We start from the raw sequence: 19,241 nt of genomic DNA on the forward strand, positions 1-19,241 counted from the left end.
AGTTGTATTTGAAGTGGAATGACTATAAACATATGAATTTGATCCTAAGTGATATACAGTTGCATGAGAGCACGAGATTTCCATCCAGATGAAAGGATTTAACAATTCTGAAACCAATAACTGAGGGAGTAGAATTTATAGCACAATGCACGAATAAAACACATGAACTTATCTGACATCCACTGGTCTGTCTGAGCACAGTAAATTACTTTCGAATCAAAAGGGAAAAGAAAGGTACATACAACAAGAAGCAGCAGGACCGGTCGAACTTACATTGCCAGCTGCAGATAAACCCTACTACTATACACACATATTGGAGAAAGTAGATATTGTCGAGAATGTGGCTGAATAGAAATACAGAAGATAATTTCCAGATTGAATATAGCAAACTTGGCCAGCAAATTATCAACCAATGGACCACAGGTGGTGGCGACTTGGACTACGCAATACACCTCGGCATTTTGGAGAATCTGAAGCAGCTGGATAGCTAACCCAATGTAGCTTAGTCACACAATCTGAGCTAGACGAAACTGCAGTAGCATCATTTTGCTAAGGAGCAATTTATCACCTACTTCTCAACCGGAATAGTTCGAAAAATTGATTGCAGTGAGAATCCTGTTAAAAACACCACATGGTTTTTTGTCATCAATGAAAGTACTCGGGATTAATGAAATAGGAAGCTAAAAATCATAATGCATCTCTCATACAAGAAGATCAACAGTAAAGCCCCACGTGCTCAGGCAGCCCTCCTTTTCAGACCATAAGCAATGGAAGTGAATGGATGAAAATTCATTTTAGCTATAGAAGCAAGAAATTTGAAATTACATGAAGGGGAAGAAGAACAGATGTGAGGCGACCAGCTTTGGAAACAAAGTTCCATAAAGGAAGCCTGGCACTTGAATGATTGTCAGCCTTTTGAAATGAATGACCTCACAAGTAAACAGGAATTTCTCATTCCCTTAAAGGGAATTGTGAATGCCAATGAAAGATGGCGACAGGAGAAAATGACTAGAAAATGAACCAAAGCTCCAAGAAATGAACTCAAATGGAGTATACGTTCTCATCTAACACTTATCCCTCAATAGATGTCTGCAAATTAAAAAAAGTAGCTGCAAAAACATATACGATATTATCACCTTCAAGAACAAATTTTGCACACCAGGGACAAGTAACAACATGACAGAATGACTCAAAAATAAAAGTGGACCAAAATTCTAAGAGTTGAAACAGAGGGAAAGAAAAAGTGTAAGGTAGCTGACTACACACGCAATTCCATACTATAAAGTCATCATATAGCAAGCAAAAGCGATCGTATAAATTGAACTTTCATGATAAATTCAAATGCTCACTTCTGGGACCGGATTGTTAAGAAAACCCGGGACAAACAAAAGGCAAGGAGGGTAGTATCTCACATTTGCAATATAATCCATGAGTGGTAATTAATGATGCTCAATAAAAAATGGACTGGATCTCAGGAAGTAAGTCTATCCTCAACTGGATTTCAGATAGATAACGCAGTAAAAACATTAACATCACTGATCCAGAATGGACAATCAAGACTAAACTACAGCAATGTTCAAAAAATATTGAATCTGTCTAAATCTAAAAAAAAATCAAGCAATGGCAGCGCAATCATCATGGGGACATCAAAGTAGCAGAGTATCACATTATAAGGCCATTTTGTCAATTGAGAAAATATCTTAAAAAACAAACAAATCCAAAATGCTCGTGTTGAATTTGGCTCTAATCCATTTTGAATACATGGGTAAAACAACTGTGAGTATACCATTCGACTGAATCTCAGAATCTCCAGATTACAGCATCAAAAATAAAGTACATAACTCAACAGAGAGGTGGGAAATGAGGAGAACAGCATCTCAGAGTCAAACCCCATAGTTTTCTTCACTGGTAATCAAAGTGCAAGGATAACAATTGTCATATGTCATCACTGATGCTCATCCTCAGATCATAAAACAAATTAAACCACCAGTACAGACTTCAATATCGAAAAAGAAATTGAAAAAATGACATTATGAAACCATTAGACTGATAATTATCATACAGAACCTCAGGAAGACAAATTAATCTTCAATTCCATTTGGGAAATTGCAGATAGATAACGCAGTTTATTTCTTATTACATCATCGGTCCATCCAGGAAAAATTCAAAGGCAAATAGGATAATAAAAAAGAAGAAAATTTTCCAGCAAGAAGCTCAAGAAGCAGTAATGAATGATTAAAATGTCTAAACAAGAAGGAGGAACCTAAAAGAACAATGTATGCCAGCGGGACTTCACAGTTAGGCAAAAGAACAAAAGACATAAAACACTAGCTTGGGTCTTCTGGGATTGGATGAATGACGTTGCTTGGCATATGAAAATCAAATGTTCTTAAACTCTTATGAAAGTGGAGGCAGTCAGTCTGTTGGGTAACCCTTGTTACAGTATAGGACATGTTAAGCTGCTGGCTTTATTCCGTAGAGTTTTTGCTCCATAATTATATGAAAGCATATTTTAGGCAAGATGACCAATTAATATCAAATAAAGGGGGGGGGGGGGGGGAAGTCAATTAAAAAGTATAGAATGAACCAATCGAGCTTGTTCCTTTTTATGTGTGCTTCAGAGGTTCAGGGATGTTCCCTCCTCAATGGCCATTGCCCCAATTTGCGCTCTATTTTCCCCTTTCCTCACAAAGAATGAAGTAAAAGTTCACACTCTCTGCAACGAACCAGTTTTATATAACTATATTTAATGACTATTCAATTAGAACGAGAGAGAGGGAAGTTTACAGGCATGGTATAACCGTACGAGGCTAAACCCATAAAAAACAAAGCATTCAAACAAATGAATCAGATAACTAAATGGCTAACATGCTTCAAAGATAAAAGAACCTGAATATTATAAACAACATATGCACCAAAGAACAATTGCCATACCCTGCACAAACATCACCATCAGAACTCAGCTGCCATACAATGTACAATCGCAGCTCCATCAGGAACTTTGAGAATCACACCAGACCACAAAATCCTTCCAGCCAACATTCCACCCACCTTCTTCCAAACTTCAATATCCGCGCACTTTATCTCCACCTCCTTCCCACTCCCCTTTTTCTCCCAAACAACACACAACCTTCCATCGAAATTCACCATCGTTGCACCATAGACGAACGTAGGCAACCCTTTCCCTTCACCCTTCAACTCCTTCCAATCATCTTCCTCCACATCGTACCCTCTGATATTCCCTAAATAATCACAACAATACAACACTCCCCGAACCACCGCAGCCCGCCCCCTCCACCCCAAATCAAGCCTTTTTGACACGTTTCCCCACTTCCCCAGCCCAACATCATACACCACCCCACTTCTACCCGCCATTGCATAAACTCTCCCCTCCATCACCACGCTCGCGTGCATCCGCTTCAACCTCACCTCAACAGGGCTCGGCACCGTGGTCCACAACCCGGTAACCGGGTCAAAAACCTCGGCCCAGTCCATAGACTGAGCCGTAACATCCACAACACAACCACCTAGAACATAAATCTTCCCATCAACAACCCCGGCTCCGGCGAACTCCCGGCCCACCTTCATTCTAGGGCCTTCCTCCCACCTATTAAACCTACAATCATAAACCCACATCCAATTTAACGGGATTTGGTTAATAGACCCCCCAATTACGTATATTTTCGGGCCTAGGACGGCGAACGCAGGTCCTACGGGCTGAAACGGGAGGCCGCGAAGGGGAATAATGGGTTTTTGTGGGTTTTTTCTGCTATGGCAATTAGAGAGGAGAGTGTACCAGTGGAAGGAGTAGTTGATGCGGAGGTTGAGGTAGAGAGAGGTTTGGGTGGTATGGAGGAGGGACCGGGTGGTGAAGAGTGCAGAGGAGGTTATGGCGGAGCGCCATGATCTTGAGACAAGAGAGAGCTTAGGGTAATGGTATCTGGGGATTCTTGATAGGCAGTTGATGGACACGTCATCTGGGACGTCTGGGATCAGCTGGGGTTCGGCCGATGGTTGTGGCGGCTGGCCGCCACTGGTGGTGGTGGTGGTGGTGGTGGTAGTGGTGGTCATCTAACCAATGGACTGTGAAACTCGGGAAATGCCTATGTTGTTGCAGCTAAATATGTATAGGGACTCTTAAAACTTTGGAAATGCCTATATGTTGAAAAAAATTTTGAAAATTAAATTCAAACTCGACTTGATTATTAATTTATCTTATTCTTCATGCTTGGTTTCGATGTCATTATTATTATTTTTTAAGTGTTAGCAATAATTTATCTTATTATTTATTGCTCATTTTATGTAATTGAAATGCTTCATTTTCTTATATACTAAATAAATGAAAATTGTGCAATATCTCATTGACATATCTTGTGAAAGGGCCATTTGACGTATACTCGGACGCAGTACAAAGCGTTGGGGGCCAAAGGGAAAACACAATTCAGATTTCCAAAATCTTTCCAACTGAACTCTAAGATTTCCAACCGTTAACAAGGAAACAATTCCAACTGAAATGCCAAGATTTTTTACAAAGTTTCAACCAGCAAGACTGTCTGAATCCTGGTTGAACTGATCAACATACCCAGCTCCCCTTGTCCAATTGCAGTACATAATCAAAATCTGCTAAATTTCTTTTATGGGTTCCTGCCACCAATTTTGAACCATATTGCTTTTTGACAGTTTGAATTGAGATCTCTCAAAGCTTCCCGTCAGTGGGGTTCAACTTTTGCCATCACAACACACCTTGAAGGATACAGAAGTCGATGCCTCCAGGAAACAAGTACTCGAGGGCAAGGCAGAGGCTATATCCCCAAGTCAGCCTAATTAAAATTTTTTGTCAATCAACAGATCCAAATCACAAGTAACTTTATACAAATTATAATGCTGAACTAAATTTCAATCAGCAAGATGATCTAAAGATGACAGTTTTGTAAAAATCAGCTGTAACCTAGTAATGCTTAAACTTATAGCACCCTCAAACTACTTCACAGTATCACAAAAATATAGAGAAGGAAAATTAAAAGCACATACAATGCAAACTAGTAATGTGTTTAGCTGGAGTAATTACCAAGTAAACTACATATTTTAGATCATACTCTGGTTCCTAGTTAGCTCTTCTTCTTGAACAGGCATTGGAGCAAATCTGATTCCAGCCAACTCAAACTCTTTCAATTTCAGGCAGTCATCAAGGGCATCTGCAGATGTGCAAATGTATTGCCATTACAATCCTCGAGAATCATGTAAATTCTGTCACGCAATTTTGCGCTCCAATGGCTATTTGCAGAAAAGATTCATCATCCCATTTATTAGACTCCTATCTCTCTGTAAATGAAAGAATAAAATGCTCTGAAAGTCAATAGACCATAAAGATTTGCACAAACTTGCTTTAAAGAGAATTTGAATATTCAAGAATCCTGACACTGTAAAACTAAGCCGAGTCTTGAAATTTTCTGCATAAATGGAGTGTAAGACATACTTAACAGCAAAATGGAAAGCACCTGGTGCATCCTTCATGTTCTTTTAGTCTCCTTTTTCAGTTATGGAATGTAAAACCTCAGGCCTTTCCCAGGCAATTCCTGCTGGGATAGGCTTATGACGGAGGTGAACTTGAAAAATTTTGCAAAACTCTTGAACCAAAGATTTGTGAGTAATATCAATCAGCTGGTTATCATCAATGTCATACTTGTTTTCAGCTCCACGTTGATTAGGTGAAACATGTTCCTGCAACAGACCCTTTATGCTTCCAACTTGACGATCTTGAATACCGCAAGGGACAATTTGACCAAATGCTGTCAGATCTGTGGCAACATTCAATGCTAATCCATGGTATGCTATCCACTGTGACACTTTTATACCAATAGCTGCCAGTTTTTGGTCTCCTGAAGGGGTCACAAGTGTTAGTCTCTGTCTATTTCACCAGCAATCTTAAATTAAATGCTAAATATGACATTGCTATTAAGAAGTCAATAGCAAATTAATTTTACTATAAAACCATCACGCATGGATCCATTCAATCCAGCTTTTCCAGAAGGATAATTCCTAAAGCACATCAGAGGAAGGGAAAAGATGTCAAGGACAAAAGACAAGAACAATCTATCTGTACAACTTTATGCATATGTGCTGAAAACTCACAATTTTCAGATGATACATATGGAATGAGATTCAAGTGTTGCTAAAAACAAATGGACTGTCAAAGTGCCTTAAGAATTGAAAACATGATAGTAGACTACAAATTTAATCCAAGGACATAAAAAAGTGTAAGTTCTTTCTATCCTTAATGACAACCGATGAAAAAAGTGATAGCACTGACCATATTTTTAGTCTGCCAATTTTTCAATGAAAAGTCTACTTGCAAAATGTTCACAGAACTCATTCTGTTATGGAATCTACATTCAAGATTCTTGCCTTGGATGTCACTTCCAACTAGTTAAATGAACAACAATCAAATCCTCTTTGATGATAGGAAGATATCAAGGCATTTTCAGCAGCTACATGGTTACTTATTCACATAGAAAGGAATTCTATACTTGTCCACACAAACAGTTATTAGAGGCCAAACCTAATCCTTCCAAATTACAAATTGAATAACCTTCACTCATTTCACAACCATGCCTTGTGTAAGTATGGCAAAGGCAATAGAATATTAGTCAAAGGATTGCCAACCTACCAACCCAAACACCAGTTAGGCCCTCAATACGTGAAGCTTTAATGAAAAATGTTGAGGAAAGAACACGAATAACAACTTCTTCAAGTGCCCTGAGGTACCAATGAAGATCCATTTTGTGATATCGGAGATTGATTATTGGGTAAATCACTAGCTACAAAACAAAAATGTAAAATGTCAGAATTAAAAAGGTTTTGATGCTCAAAGAAACACATTTATTTAATTGACAGCCTTGAGCATGATACAGGATACATGCTACTGAATCTGCTGGAACAACTTATAAGACTACTTATTTATAAGATTACATATTTGATTCTAGACTCTGGGATGGTGGAACAAACCCAACTTCCCAAATGCTTGAGGAAGCAAATATACCCAGCCTGAATGCAGTCAGGTTTAAACAAATGGCTTTCCCTTCAAATTGATCCCACAAAAGTTCTAATAACATGACTACCATTATCATGAGAAACACATATCTGAGTGGATAGCACAAAACACTAGTTAGTCAACCCAGGTTCAGGTCTGAATATCTTCCAAATATTCCTGAGCTATAAAAATAACACCCTAAGATATTAGGTACAAAATTCTGCTGAAAAGTAGAATCTACCTGTCCAGGTCCATGGTATGTAACTTCGCCTCCCCGTTCGGTTCGATATACATTAATGGGCGCATTTTTCATGCTAAAATTCAAGTATGCCTCAGAACTACGAGTACCCAATGTATAAACAGGATGGTGCTGCAAAATGATCAGTGTGTCTGAACAGTCTTTTTCCCTTTCGATCAATTCCTTCCTCTTTTTAACTATGTCCTTCTGCCAAGACCATGCCTCAGCATAGGGAATGAGTTCTTTATGCATGTCATAAAACTCACAACTGCCACGCAATAAAAATTCAAAGAATGAAAGTTTGAAAAACTCAAAAGCGTGTTCAAACAGTCTCAGTGTTCAAAAGTGAATGCACCTTCTTTTAACTTCATTTGTCATCGCAACTGCTGAATTTACAACACAAGAACGACTGCTTGGCCTCTGTTTTGATGAATTAATAAGTTGGTTTCCTGGGATTGAGCCAGAAACAGTGCTTGCTAGTAGAATCATATTTATTGTGGTATTCTAGCAAGTAGAAAATCAAGACATATTAGTATAATAGTCACAAATCTCAGTCTGCTAAATACCACCTTTTCCACTTCTTTGCAGCAATGTTTCAATAAAGCGTGCAACTGCAACGAGGCAGTAATACACCCCTTATGATGTCAACCAGTAAGTTAGTTTCATGTTGAAATTAGAGACTATCATAATTTCCATGAAGAATTTTTCTCGTTTAGCATTCCCACTGATAAAAGTTAATAGCTCACATCCAAGTAAAAAGCATGTTTCACATTCTTCAAAAGAAAAGAAAATCTACTCCCAGCAACTGTATTGATCTCCTAAGTTCTATCGCATAACCATTAGCTGAAAATGTTAAAAGCTAAATACTACTAGTCAAAACACATGCCAATCTAATTCCCACATTAAAGGGTCATCTCAGAAATACCTCACAGACATTTCTACAAATACTTTGTCTATAAAAAAGAATCTTTATTTCGTCATGTAGCAGATTATGGCTGGGAAATAGGGGCATACCTATGCCTTTTCCGAGAGTCAGTGGTTATTCAATTCCTAGAAAAACAGTTATCTGTTAAAAATACTAGTATAAAGCAATAAGCAGCCAAGAGTATCTTTATTGCCGGCGCAACATTGGATCATTGAACTGACAAATTTTCCTACCATTATCTCCTAAATTTAAGACGATCAAATAGAACCCATTCAACTCTTTTCGATGATGGATAGGGGGAAACAGTTGGGGAGAGAAAAAGGAGAGATTGATGATGGGCTTTGGTGGACTTGGTAGTCCGCTGTAGACTGCGGCTGATGGAAGACACAAGAAAGAAAGAAGGGGGTCTTATTAATTTTGGGTTTTCGAACAGTTTAACCCCTTAAATATTTGCTCATCTAACAGTTTAGTCCTTACTGGTTTGTTTGAGAGCTTTATTTATTTTTCTTTTAAAGCAAACACAAAAGGAAAACTAGAATCAGAAAATACAAACCCAAAGAGAAAAGGGTAAAAAACAAAACAGCCCTTTATGGTTTCAAAACGTACAACATGACACCCTATGTTTTGAACTAAATTGTAAAGGTGACGAAATCTGTTAAGTTTAACGGAAATGACTTATTGGAACTTTAAAAAAATTTTATACCTAAATTTTAACAAATATACCTGTTCTATCCCTTAGCCCTTAATTATTTCTCTCTAGAGAATAAAATAAATGATTTTGTTAAGCTGTCTTTTCCTTAATTATATCAGGGCATTTTTGTCATTTCGTCCATTTCCGTTAAATTTAACGGATTCCATCACCTTTACAATTTAATTCAAAGTATGAGGTCTCGTATTGTGCGTTTTGAAACCACGAGGGGCTTTTCTGTATATTACGTTTACCACGGGGTTTTTTTTTTTTTTTTAAACCCAAGAGAGAGAAAATTAGAACCATGTGGAACTACAGAGCACAGAGCAGAACGAGAAAAAGATACAAGAAGCACATATTCATCAAACTGCTGCTTAATCAATTATGGTTAAAACAACTCTAATGAATGTGTCATTTGTAAGTAAAAACCAATTATGGTTACAACAACTCTGATTTACGAAATTTGAAATTAAGTTTTAACTTTGCATATGTCACTTACATTTAACCTCGCTAATGCATACATAGGCAGATGGCATTAGAAAATTTCTAGCACTAAATTACTAACATTGTCTTTTAGTCCATTAGAATTCATGGTTAAAATATGAAAAAAGAGATAGATTACACTTAACGAGAGTAATCTAGAATGGGATTAAGACACATAGGAATCCTTGCATTGTGAGAAACCATTTTAATGTACATATTTGCAAAATTGTATATTGAAAATTGACATTGTGCAGGAACCATTTAACCTTCATTTGCAATGATCTCAAATTCTTCATCTATGATTTGATGTTATGTGATGGCAATATTAATCTTGCTCCTTGTAATAAAATGACTAGTAGGGAAACATGTTCATAGTCTAGACTTAAATTTTGACCTTTACACATTTCAAGGCCATAGACATGCTCAATATATTAAAAGGTCCTGTTTCACTAAAGACTTTAACTTCACTTTTCCAGTCTACGTCCAGTGAGGATAGCCCACATTGTAATCCCAACATCAGAAGATTCAAGGGAAGGAACACCCATCAACAAAGCCATATAATTGGAAAATGTCACACAATAATATAACCAAAAATAAAGGCTTGACAACAGAACACCACAAATCTCATTAACCAGATCATGACTTACTGGCATGAAAAGTATTTGGTGACAACTATCAGCGTAGAAAAGTACTAAAGAAGTTCTATTCCTTTTCATTTATTTCCTTTCAAGAGAAGAATGTTATACAATTAAAAAAATTTATGCCGTTTCTCAGTTTTAAGCTCATCTTATTGCGGTCTCAGAGTTTCTACTAGTGTCACATAAAACCCTAAGCTTCTTTATGATTTCTGAGTGATAACAAGCCAAAAGTAAGTATATGTAGATCAGATTAAGTCAAAGCATGTAAATTTACATGCATAAAAATACACATACTTCTGATCCCCTCATTCTCCACTATAATTCCTATAATCTTCTTCAGTGTTTAGCTTGCATTGATTTTAGAACAACTGAGATGTAAGTTTAATTCAGCTATAACAAGCACATCCTTCTTACGACTAAGCATTTTTCTCCATGAATCTAACATTCTACGGCATTGACAACACACGTCATGGTTTAGAAGACTGAGAAAGAGATCAAATATTTAGGGCTCCTATGGTCTGCCTTATAAACTGGCTTTGATTATTTTGATGATCAACAAGTAAGAGAATCAACTACCATAACTTCTTCCACCGCCCCTATTACACTCTCCGCATTTTATTTATGCCCTTGCTTAGTTCTAATTTCCTGTTTGAATTCAGACACAAGCAGCATTTATTGACTTTATCATCCTAAGCTGCTCTAAGACAGTGCACTAGGGGCCTTCTGACCACCCTTTCCTGAGACCAACTGCCAACATAATTGGTGGATCTCTCTTGTCCTGGTGGTGAAACTAAATGACTCACAAGACCAGGTTAAGACAACCTCAAGCAGTGCTTCCAGCCAACAACAAACACTACTCAAGACTTCGTATATAGTGTTAGCACTTAAATAAACAAGCATCGTTTATTGCTTTGCATTATTAAAGGAACCTAATTGAATATGGATAAAACATCCAAAAACCCTAAACTTGAAAACAAAGTGCATAAAAAGTTGCAGCTGAGCTAGCAAAGAAAGGTTTGTCCACTATAAATCAAATGCAAATAGACCTGAATCAATCTGCACTCTACTGAATGAATGATTTCTTCCATACGTGTTGCCACTAACAAATCAGCACTACTCTTCCACCGACAAATGTTATAAAAGTAAACATTCTTTGCCAACATCCTCACTTCTCGATTAGTCCAAAAAATGACCAGCTATCCTAAATGGGTTTTTAGTAAACCTTGATAAAGCCCTTCTGAATCATGTAAATTAAGACCTCATATTAACTTAAAAAACAACTCATACTTAACTGGAATACGCCTAATTATTCGTAGCAAATTCTTCAATAAATTCATAACCCTCAACTACCCATCTCTTCAGTCTCATTATTAGTTTAGTTTCTTTCCAATCTCAAGTGCAAGTGGAGTGCATAAACTGGAACAAAACCAAAATTATTAACACAAAAATCAAACTTTGACAGCGCCGATTCAATTTCTATTTAATCATCAACTTTTTTCTTTTATTTTGAGCACAAATGTAACTTTATTTGATAAGAGAACACATCATAAACAGAGAGCACAAACCTCAGTAACAAACTGCTGAACAGCCAAAAAAAAAATTACCCCCCCCCCCCCCCAAACACCCAAATTAAGACAAAACACAGTACATAATAGAGGAACTACTCAAAGATATCAAAAGGCAAACTTCATTCAATAGCTAGTCCACAATTCTCACTCATGCGTTCACCTTATACCCCTCCACGCTACAACCAGGAAAAAAAGGGGAAAAGAAAAATTAAACAAGATTCCCAGACTTCCACAGGTATCCAAATTTATAATTGTACCTGAGTTGTGGCAAGCATTCAGCTGAATTCAGTAATTAATAGGCTTTCTTCATGATAATTCCACGGATAGAAAAGAACAGAAAATTCGATCAATATCTAAAGACTGTGTAGAATAAATAAGCCCATGAAAAGAGGCGGGAGGTGAAGAACTGATTAAAAATAAAAATAAAAACCTGGCGGTGGCGGGCGGAAAGACCACGGCAATATTAAAAACGGAAGAAACTTTTATGCTGCCATAGGATTATGTATATTACGAGTGGGGAGGCCCAAATTGGTCCAAATTGGTGTTTTTAACCCTAAGTTTCTTAAATTGTTCAAGACTAGTCCTAGCAGTTATTTTTCTAACAAATAAAAGAGGTCAAAAATAAATTTTCTAACAAATAATTTTTTAAGTGAAAAATTAATTACTATTTTGGCTGTCCAAGAAACTTTTATATGGTTTTATCTTCCAGCAGAGAAAAACCAATTGAGGAAAAAAATGTGAATCCACAATATATATACATATATATATATATATATATATATATAATTGGTCCAAATTGGTGTTTTTAAAATTGTTCAAAGACTTCAAGTATTATATTCCTACTAATTATTTTTTAACAAATAATAGAGCTCAAAAAAATTTTCCTAACAAATAATTTTTTTAAGTGAAAAATTAATTACTATTTTGGTTTTCCAAGAAACTTTTATATGGTTTTATCTTCGAATGGAGAAAAATCAATTGAGAAAAAAACGTGAATCCACTATATATATATATATATATATATATACACACACACACATATTTGAGACTAAAATTATTTTTTTTTTTGTTATTATCTTTTGTTTATGCATTATGTAGTTCATTATAAATTTTCTTTGATACTTTCATGATTAATCAAATAGTCTTAACTGATATTATTAGGTCATATAAGTTGTTCAAACTCGATAATTCAGAAATTTCATCAATTTATTATGACCTCACAATTTATTTATTTATTTTTTTGGTTTTTGTTTCATTTAATCCTCTGTGAGCCAAAATACACTGTAACATTTTACATGGCATCTTCCAGTTTTTTCAGTGTTTCACATGACCTCACAAATTTTATTTCATGTTCCTCAATTTTATTTCAATACATTTGCACATCTGCAGATGCTCTTGATGACTGCCTGAAATTGAAAGAGTTTGAGTTGGCTGGAATCAGATTTGCTCCAATGCCTGTTCAAGAAGAAGAGCTAACTAGGAACCAGAGTACTTGTTTCCTGGAGGCATCAACTTCTGCATCCTTCAAGGTGTGTTGTGGTGGCAAAAGTTGAACCCCACTGACGGGAAGCTTCGAGAGATCTCAATTCAAACTGTCAAAAGGCAATGTGGTTCAAAATTGGTGGCAGGAACCCATAAGAGAAATTCAGCAGATTTTGATTATGTACTGCAATTGGACAAGGGGAGCTGGATATGTTGATCAGTTCAACCAGGATTCAGACAGTCTTGCTGGTTGAAACTTGAAAAAAATCTTGGCAATTCAGTTGGAACTGTTTCCTTGTTAGAGTTCAGTTGGATAGATTTTGTTTCCCCGTTGTCAGTTCGAACTTGGAAATCTCAGATTGTGTTCTCCCTTTGGCCCCCAACGCTTTGTACGGCGTCCGAGTATACGTCAAATGGCCCTTTTAGAGGATATGTCAATGAGATATTGCACAATTTTCATTTATTTAGTATATAAGAAAATGAAGCATTTCAATTACATAAAATGAATAATTTTAGTTAAATATTGCTAACACTTAAAAATTAATAATAATGACATTGAAATCAAGCATGAATAATAAGATAAATTAATAATCAATCCGAGTTTGAGTTTAATTTTGAAAATTTTATAGAGGTGGTTGCCAATAGGGCTGGAGAGCTGAACCAAGTAGCTCGGCTCGAGCTCGCGAGCTACTTGGTCAGCAGCTTGAGCTCGAGCTCGGTTGACCCAGCTCGATCTCTAGCTCGAACTGCTCGTTAGAGCTATCAAGTCGAGTTCAATCTTGAAAATATAATATTCGAGAGCTCGACGAGCTCTATCGAGCTTTTTATAATATATATTTTTATTTTTATTATTATGAAATGTCAATAATATTTTTTATTTAAAATTATATATAAAATATTAATTTTTATTACTTAAGCTTGATTAGGCTTGATTGAGTTCGAATAAACTCGATTGAGTTTGATTTGAATTAATTACATTTACTTCGAGCTCGAGTTCGAGTTTGAGTTTCAAATTTTAAAAGCTTGAACAGAGCTCGATCTTAGTTATTTTGCCTCGAGTCGAGCTCGAGCGACTCGACGGGACCCTAGTTGCCAATCAATAATTCAACATATAGGCATTTCCAAAGTTTTAGAGTCCCTATACGTATTTAGCTGCAACAACATTGGCATTTCCCAAGTTTCACAGTCCATTGGTTAGATGACCACCACCACCAGTGGCGGCCAGCCGCCACGACCATCGGCCGAACCCCAGCTGATCCCAGACCTCCCAGATGACGTGTCCATCAACTGCCTATCAAGAATCCCCAGATACTATTACCCTAAGCTCTCTCTTGTCTCAAGATCATGGCGCTCCGCCATAACCTCCTCTGCACTCTTCACCACCCGGTCCCTCCTCCATACCACCCAAACCTCTCTCTACCTCAACCTCCGTATCAACTACTCCTTCCACTGGTACACTCTCCTCTCTAATTGCCATAGCAGAAAAATCCCACAAAAACCCATTTTTCCCCTTCCCCGCATCCCGTTCCAGCCCGTAGGACCTGCGTTCGCCGTCCTAGGCCCGAAAATATACGTAATTGGGGGGTCTATTAACGAAATTCCGTTAAATTTGATGTGGGTTTATGATTGTAGGTTTAATAGGTGGGAGGAAGGCCCAAGAATGAAGGTGGGACGGGAGTTCGCTGCGGCCGGGGTTGTTGATGGCAAGATTTATGTTCTAGGTGGTTGTGTTGTGGATAGCTGGGCACGGTCTGTGAACTGGGCCGAGGTTTTTGACCCGGATACTGGGTTGTGGGCCCCGGTGCCGAGCCCTATTGAGGTGAGGGAGAAGTGGATGCACGCGAGCGCGGTGGTGGAGGGGAGAGTTTATGCAATGGCGGATAGAGGTGGGGTGGTGTATGATGTTGGGCTGGGGAAGTGGGGAAACGTGTCAAAAAGGCTTGATTTGGGGTGGAGGGGGCGGGCTGCGGTGGTTCGGGGAGTGTTGTATTGTTATGATTATTTAGGGAAGATCAGAGGGTACGATGTGGAGGAAGATGTTTGGAAGGAGTTGAGGGGTGTAGGGAAAGGGTTGCCTAGGTTTTTATGTGGTGCGACGATGGTGAATTTCGATGGAAGGTTGTGTGTAGTTTGGGAGGGGAAGGGGAGTGGGAAGGAGGTGGAGATAATGTGTGCGGATATTGAAGTTTGGAAGGATGGGGATGGAATGTTGAGCGGAAGGATTTTGTGGTCTGACGTGATTCTCAAAGTTCCTAATGGAGCTGCGATTGTGCATTGTATGGCAGCTGAGTTCTGATGGTGATGTTTGGTGCAGGGTATGGCAATTGTTCTTTGGTGGATATGTTGTTTATAATATTCAGGTTCTTTTATCTTTGAAGCATGTTAGCCATTTAGTTATCTGATTCATTTGTTTGAATGCTTTGTTTTTTATGGGTTTAGCCTTGTACGGTTATACCATGCCTGTAAACTTCCCTCTCTCTCGTTCTAATTGAGTAGTCATTAAATATAGTTATATAAAACTGGTTCGTTGCAGAGAGTGTGAACTTTTACTTCATTCTTTGCGAGGAAAGGGGAAAATAGAGCGCAAATTGGGGGAATGGCCATTGACGAGGGAACATCCCTGAACCTCTGAAGCAGACATAAAAAGGAACAAGCTCGATTGGTTCAGTCTATACTTTTTAATTGACTTCCCCCCCTTATTTGATATTAATTGGTCATCTTGCCTAAAATATGCTTTCATATAATTATGGAGCAAAAAATCTACAGAATAAAGCCAGTAGCTGAACATGTCCTATACTGTAACGAGGGTTAGCCAACAGACTGACTGCCTCCACTTTAATAAGAGTTTAAAAACATTTGATTTTCATATGCCAAGCAACGTCATTCATCCAATCCCAGAAGACCCAAACTAGTGTTTTATGTCTTTTGTTCTTTTGCCTAACTGTGAAGTCCCGCAGGCATAAATTGTTCTTTTAGGTTCCTCCTCCTTGTTTAGACATTTTAATCATTCATTACTGCTTCTTGAGCTTCTTGCTGGAAAATTTTCTTCTTTTTTATTATCCTATTTGCCTTTGAATTTTTCCTGGATGGACCAATGATGTAATAAGAAATAAACTGCGTTATCTATCTGCAATTTCCCAAATGGAATTGAAGATTAATTTGTCTTCCTGAGGTCCTGTATGATAATTATCAGTCTAATGGTTTCATAATGTCATTTTTTCAATTTCTTTTTCGATATTGAAGTCTGTACTGGTGGTTTAATTTGTTTTATGATCTGAGGATGAGCATCAGTGATGATATATGACAATTGTTATCCTTGCACTTTGATTACCAGTGAAGAAAACTATGGGGATTGACTCTGAGATGCTGTTCTCCCCATTTCCCACCTCTCTGTTGAGTTATGTACTTTATTTTTGATGTTGTAATCTGGAGATTCTGAGATTCAGTCGAATGGTATACTCACAGTTGTTTTACCCATGTATTCAAAATGGATTAGAGCCAAATGCAACATGAGCATTTTGGATTTGTTTGTTTTTTAAGATATTTTCTCGATTGACAAAATGGCCTTATAATGTGATACTCTGCTACTTTGATGTCCCCATGATGATTGCTCTGCCATTGCTTGAATTTTTTTTTAGATTTAGACATATTCAATATTTTTTGAACATTGGTGTAGTTTAGTCATGATTGTCCATTCTGGATCAGTGATGTTAATGTTTTTACTGCGTTATCTATCTGAAATCCAGTTGAGGATAGACTTACTTCCTGAGATCCAGTCCATTTTTTATTGAGCATCATTAATTACCACTCATGGATTATATTGCAAATGTGAGATACTACCCTCCTTGCCTTTTGTTTGTCCCGGGTTTTCTTAACAATCCGGTCCCAGAAGTGAGCATTTGAATTTATCATGAAAGTTCAATTTATACGATCGCTTTTGCTTGCTATATGATGACTTTATAGTATGGAATTGCGTGTGTAGTCAGCTACCTTACACTTTTTCTTTCCCTCTGTTTCAACTCTTAGAATTTTGGTCCTCTTTTATTTTTGAGTCATTCTGTCATGTTGTTACTTGTCCTTGGTGTTCAAAATTTGTTCTTGAAGGTGAAAATATCCTATATGTTTTTGCAGCTACTATTTGTAATTTGCAGACGACCATTAAGTGATAAGTCTTAGATGAGAACATATACTCCATTTGAGTTAATTTCTTGGAGCTTTGGTTCATTTTCAAGTCATTTTCTCCCATTGCCATCTGTCATTGGCATTCACAATTACCTTTAAGGGAATGAGAAATTCTGTTTTGCTTGTGAGGTCATTCACTTCAAAAGGCTGACGATCATTGAAGTGCCAGGCTTCTTTTATGGAACTTTGTTGCCAAAGCTGGTAGCTTCACATCTGTTCTTCTTCCCCTTCATGTAATTTCAAATTGCTTGCTTCTATAGTTCAAATGAAGTTTCATCCATTCACTCCCATTATTTTGGTCTGAAAAGGAGGGCTGCCTGAGCACGTGGGGCTTTACTGTTGATCTTCTTGTATGAGAGATGCATTATGATTTTTAGCTTCCTATTCCATTTATCCTGAGTACTTTCGTTGACGACAAAACCATTGTGGTGTTTTTCACAGGATTCTCACTGCAATCGATTTTTCCAACTACTCCAGTTGAGAAGCAGGTGATAAATTGCTTCTTAGCAGAATGATACTACTGGTAGTTTCTTCTAGCTCAGATTGTGTGACGAAGCAACATTGGGGTAGCCATCCAGCTGCTTCAGATTCTCGAAAGTGCCGAGGTGTAATGCGTAGTCCCCGAGTCACCACCATCTGAGGTACATTGGCAGATAATTTACTGGCCAAGTTTGCTACAGCCCATCTGGAAAGTAATCTGTATTTATATTCGGCTGCATTCCCGACACTGTCTAGATTCTGTAATGTTATTATGTGTATATACCATATAGGGTTCATCTGCAGCTGGCAATGTAAGTTGGACCAGTCCTGCTTCTTGTATGTACCTTTCTTTTCCCTTCTGATTTGAAATTAATTTACTGTGCTCGCATAGACCGGTTGGATATCAGATAAAGTTCAGTTCATGTGTTTTATTCGTGCATGGTACTATAAATTCTACTCCCTTAGTTATTGGTTTCAGCATTGTTAAACCTTTCATCTGGATGGAAATCTTGTGCTCTCGTACAACTGCATGTCACTTAGGATCAAATTCATATGTTTATAGTCATTCTACTTCAAATACAGCTGCATGTTCAGTGATTTTGACCATTGTTGTACATTTCATTCGTAAATCCTGAGCTATATATATACAAGTAACTTCCACAAAAGGTCGTTTTTACAGTGATTATACGAGTGTAGGGATCCTTCTGCTATGGAGAAAACTAGAAGAGTATGAGCGCCCATTGGAAATGTTTAATTTTACATGTTTTTACAGTATGATCTGCGGATGGATCCTTAGTGACGGTCAAAATGTTTAATTTTTCATGTTTTGACGGTTAATGCCCCTCGAAATGGTGTCTAAAACCTCTAAAAAAACTTCAGACCACTGGTGTTAATCACTTGGCTGAGAAAATACATGATTCATTAGACAAAAGTTGCAACTTTCAAATACTCCTGGATCATGTATAGAAATTACTTTTCTACGCTATAGAATTCTCTTGAAAAACAGCCCATAGTTCAAGTAGGATTTGTCTTATTTAGTGCAAAGAGTAAAAGACAAACAAATTTCAAATTGGTGAAGGATAATTTGTCCAAGTTCTATTGCACACAAATAATGGGCAACTAAAACCTAAAGAAAAGTGATTTTGAATCAAGATTTGAAATCTTTGCAAAGAGTAAAAGACAAACAAATTTCAAATTATGGTGAAGGATAATTTGTCCAAGTTCTATTGCACACAAATAATGGGCAATTAAAACCTAAAGAAAAGTGATTTTGAATCAAGATTTGAAATCTTTATTTTGTGTATCTATCTTTGTATCATTCAACCATTTTCTTTGTAATATCCCCAACATTTTGCACCTTAGATTGTGATACATTTCCCACATTTTGATGTACCCAATACAGATCACATCATGGGTGTATATTCTGAGTAAGGGTCCAAACGAGTTGAATTTCGGCCTAATCGAGTTGAGGCTCGTTCAAATTCAAGTTTGAGCTCGACGAGTTCAAAATGTCAAGTTTGAGTTAAA

The 19,241-nt window shown here is 37.3% G+C and overlaps 3 protein-coding genes and 6 non-coding genes across 20 annotated transcripts; 4 read left to right on the forward strand and 5 right to left on the reverse strand.

Annotated features, from left to right (window-relative positions):
- Window positions 1–89: 89 nt before the first annotated feature.
- Window positions 90–4,165, reverse strand: LOC113777433 (F-box/kelch-repeat protein SKIP6-like). 2 transcript variants are annotated; one of them, XR_003469166.1, is made up of 2 exons: window positions 2,890–4,165; window positions 90–615 (listed from the first exon to the last, which is right to left on the reverse strand). XR_003469166.1 is itself a non-coding variant. In XM_027322513.1 (2 exons), exon 1 carries the CDS (start codon window positions 4,069–4,071, stop codon window positions 2,953–2,955), a length of 1,119 nt encoding a protein of 372 aa, XP_027178314.1. In that variant the 5' UTR covers window positions 4,072–4,163; the 3' UTR covers window positions 90–615; window positions 2,935–2,952. The 2 variants fall into 2 exon arrangements, 1 of the variants encoding a protein (XP_027178314.1); XM_027322513.1 differs by having other exon boundaries at window positions 2,935–4,163.
- Window positions 1,464–1,545, reverse strand: LOC113778908. Its single transcript, XR_003469373.1, has one exon. It is a non-coding gene; the product is annotated as a small nucleolar RNA snoR27 (small nucleolar RNA).
- On the reverse strand, window positions 1,871–1,958 carry LOC113778902. The gene has a single exon (XR_003469367.1). It is a non-coding gene; the product is annotated as a small nucleolar RNA snoR26 (small nucleolar RNA).
- LOC113778906 lies at window positions 2,061–2,153 on the reverse strand. Its single transcript, XR_003469371.1, has one exon. It is a non-coding gene; the product is annotated as a small nucleolar RNA snoR27 (small nucleolar RNA).
- Window positions 4,166–4,457: 292 nt separating the features above from the next.
- Window positions 4,458–12,020, reverse strand: LOC113777407 (octanoyltransferase LIP2p, chloroplastic-like). Of its 8 annotated transcripts, XM_027322457.1 has the most exons (8): window positions 12,001–12,020; window positions 11,828–11,874; window positions 7,624–7,772; window positions 7,272–7,536; window positions 6,668–6,818; window positions 5,477–5,879; window positions 5,069–5,322; window positions 4,458–4,820 (listed from the first exon to the last, which is right to left on the reverse strand). In XM_027322457.1, the coding sequence occupies exons 2-6, from the start codon at window positions 11,843–11,845 to the stop codon at window positions 5,521–5,523; spliced, it is 942 nt and encodes a 313-aa protein (XP_027178258.1). In that variant the 5' UTR covers window positions 11,846–11,874; window positions 12,001–12,020; the 3' UTR covers window positions 4,458–4,820; window positions 5,069–5,322; window positions 5,477–5,520. The 8 variants fall into 8 exon arrangements, with proteins under 8 accessions (XP_027178258.1, XP_027178263.1, XP_027178264.1 ...); XM_027322462.1 differs by having other exon boundaries at window positions 7,624–7,688; window positions 11,828–12,013; XM_027322463.1 differs by having other exon boundaries at window positions 5,069–5,195; window positions 5,684–5,879; window positions 11,828–12,013.
- A 2,167-nt stretch (window positions 12,021–14,187) lies between these two features.
- On the forward strand, window positions 14,188–18,165 carry LOC113778419 (F-box/kelch-repeat protein SKIP6-like). Of its 4 annotated transcripts, XM_027323825.1 has the most exons (3): window positions 14,188–14,504; window positions 14,685–15,367; window positions 17,676–18,165. In XM_027323825.1, the coding sequence occupies exons 1-2, from the start codon at window positions 14,251–14,253 to the stop codon at window positions 15,346–15,348; spliced, it is 918 nt and encodes a 305-aa protein (XP_027179626.1). In that variant the 5' UTR covers window positions 14,188–14,250; the 3' UTR covers window positions 15,349–15,367; window positions 17,676–18,165. The 4 variants fall into 4 exon arrangements, 3 of the variants coding, with proteins under 3 accessions (XP_027179626.1, XP_027179624.1, XP_027179625.1); XR_003469265.1 differs by having other exon boundaries at window positions 14,189–15,412; XM_027323823.1 differs by having other exon boundaries at window positions 14,189–15,367.
- On the forward strand, window positions 16,139–16,231 carry LOC113778904. Its single transcript, XR_003469369.1, has one exon. It is a non-coding gene; the product is annotated as a small nucleolar RNA snoR27 (small nucleolar RNA).
- On the forward strand, window positions 16,334–16,421 carry LOC113778901. The gene has a single exon (XR_003469366.1). It is a non-coding gene; the product is annotated as a small nucleolar RNA snoR26 (small nucleolar RNA).
- LOC113778909 lies at window positions 16,748–16,829 on the forward strand. The gene has a single exon (XR_003469374.1). It is a non-coding gene; the product is annotated as a small nucleolar RNA snoR27 (small nucleolar RNA).
- Window positions 18,166–19,241: the final 1,076 nt, after the last annotated feature.

This window comes from Coffea eugenioides, chromosome 7, assembly GCF_003713205.1.
Source record: "Coffea eugenioides isolate CCC68of chromosome 7, Ceug_1.0, whole genome shotgun sequence".
In the NCBI taxonomy this organism is placed as follows: domain Eukaryota; kingdom Viridiplantae; phylum Streptophyta; class Magnoliopsida; order Gentianales; family Rubiaceae; genus Coffea; species Coffea eugenioides.

Coding starts and splice junctions, on each gene's coding strand:
- LOC113777433 (XM_027322513.1), bottom strand. CDS start 4,071: ATGACCACCACTACCACCACCACCACCACCACCACCAGTGGCGGCCAG.
- LOC113777407 (XM_027322457.1), bottom strand. Junction 6,819..7,271: donor CATACCATGGACCTGGACAG/GTAGATTCTACT, acceptor TTTGTTTTGTAG/CTAGTGATTTACCCAATAAT. Junction 5,880..6,667: donor CCTAACTGGTGTTTGGGTTG/GTAGGTTGGCAA, acceptor TGACCCCTTCAG/GAGACCAAAAACTGGCAGCT.
- LOC113778419 (XM_027323823.1), top strand. CDS start 14,251: ATGACCACCACCACCAGTGGCGGCCAGCCGCCACGACCATCGGCCGAA.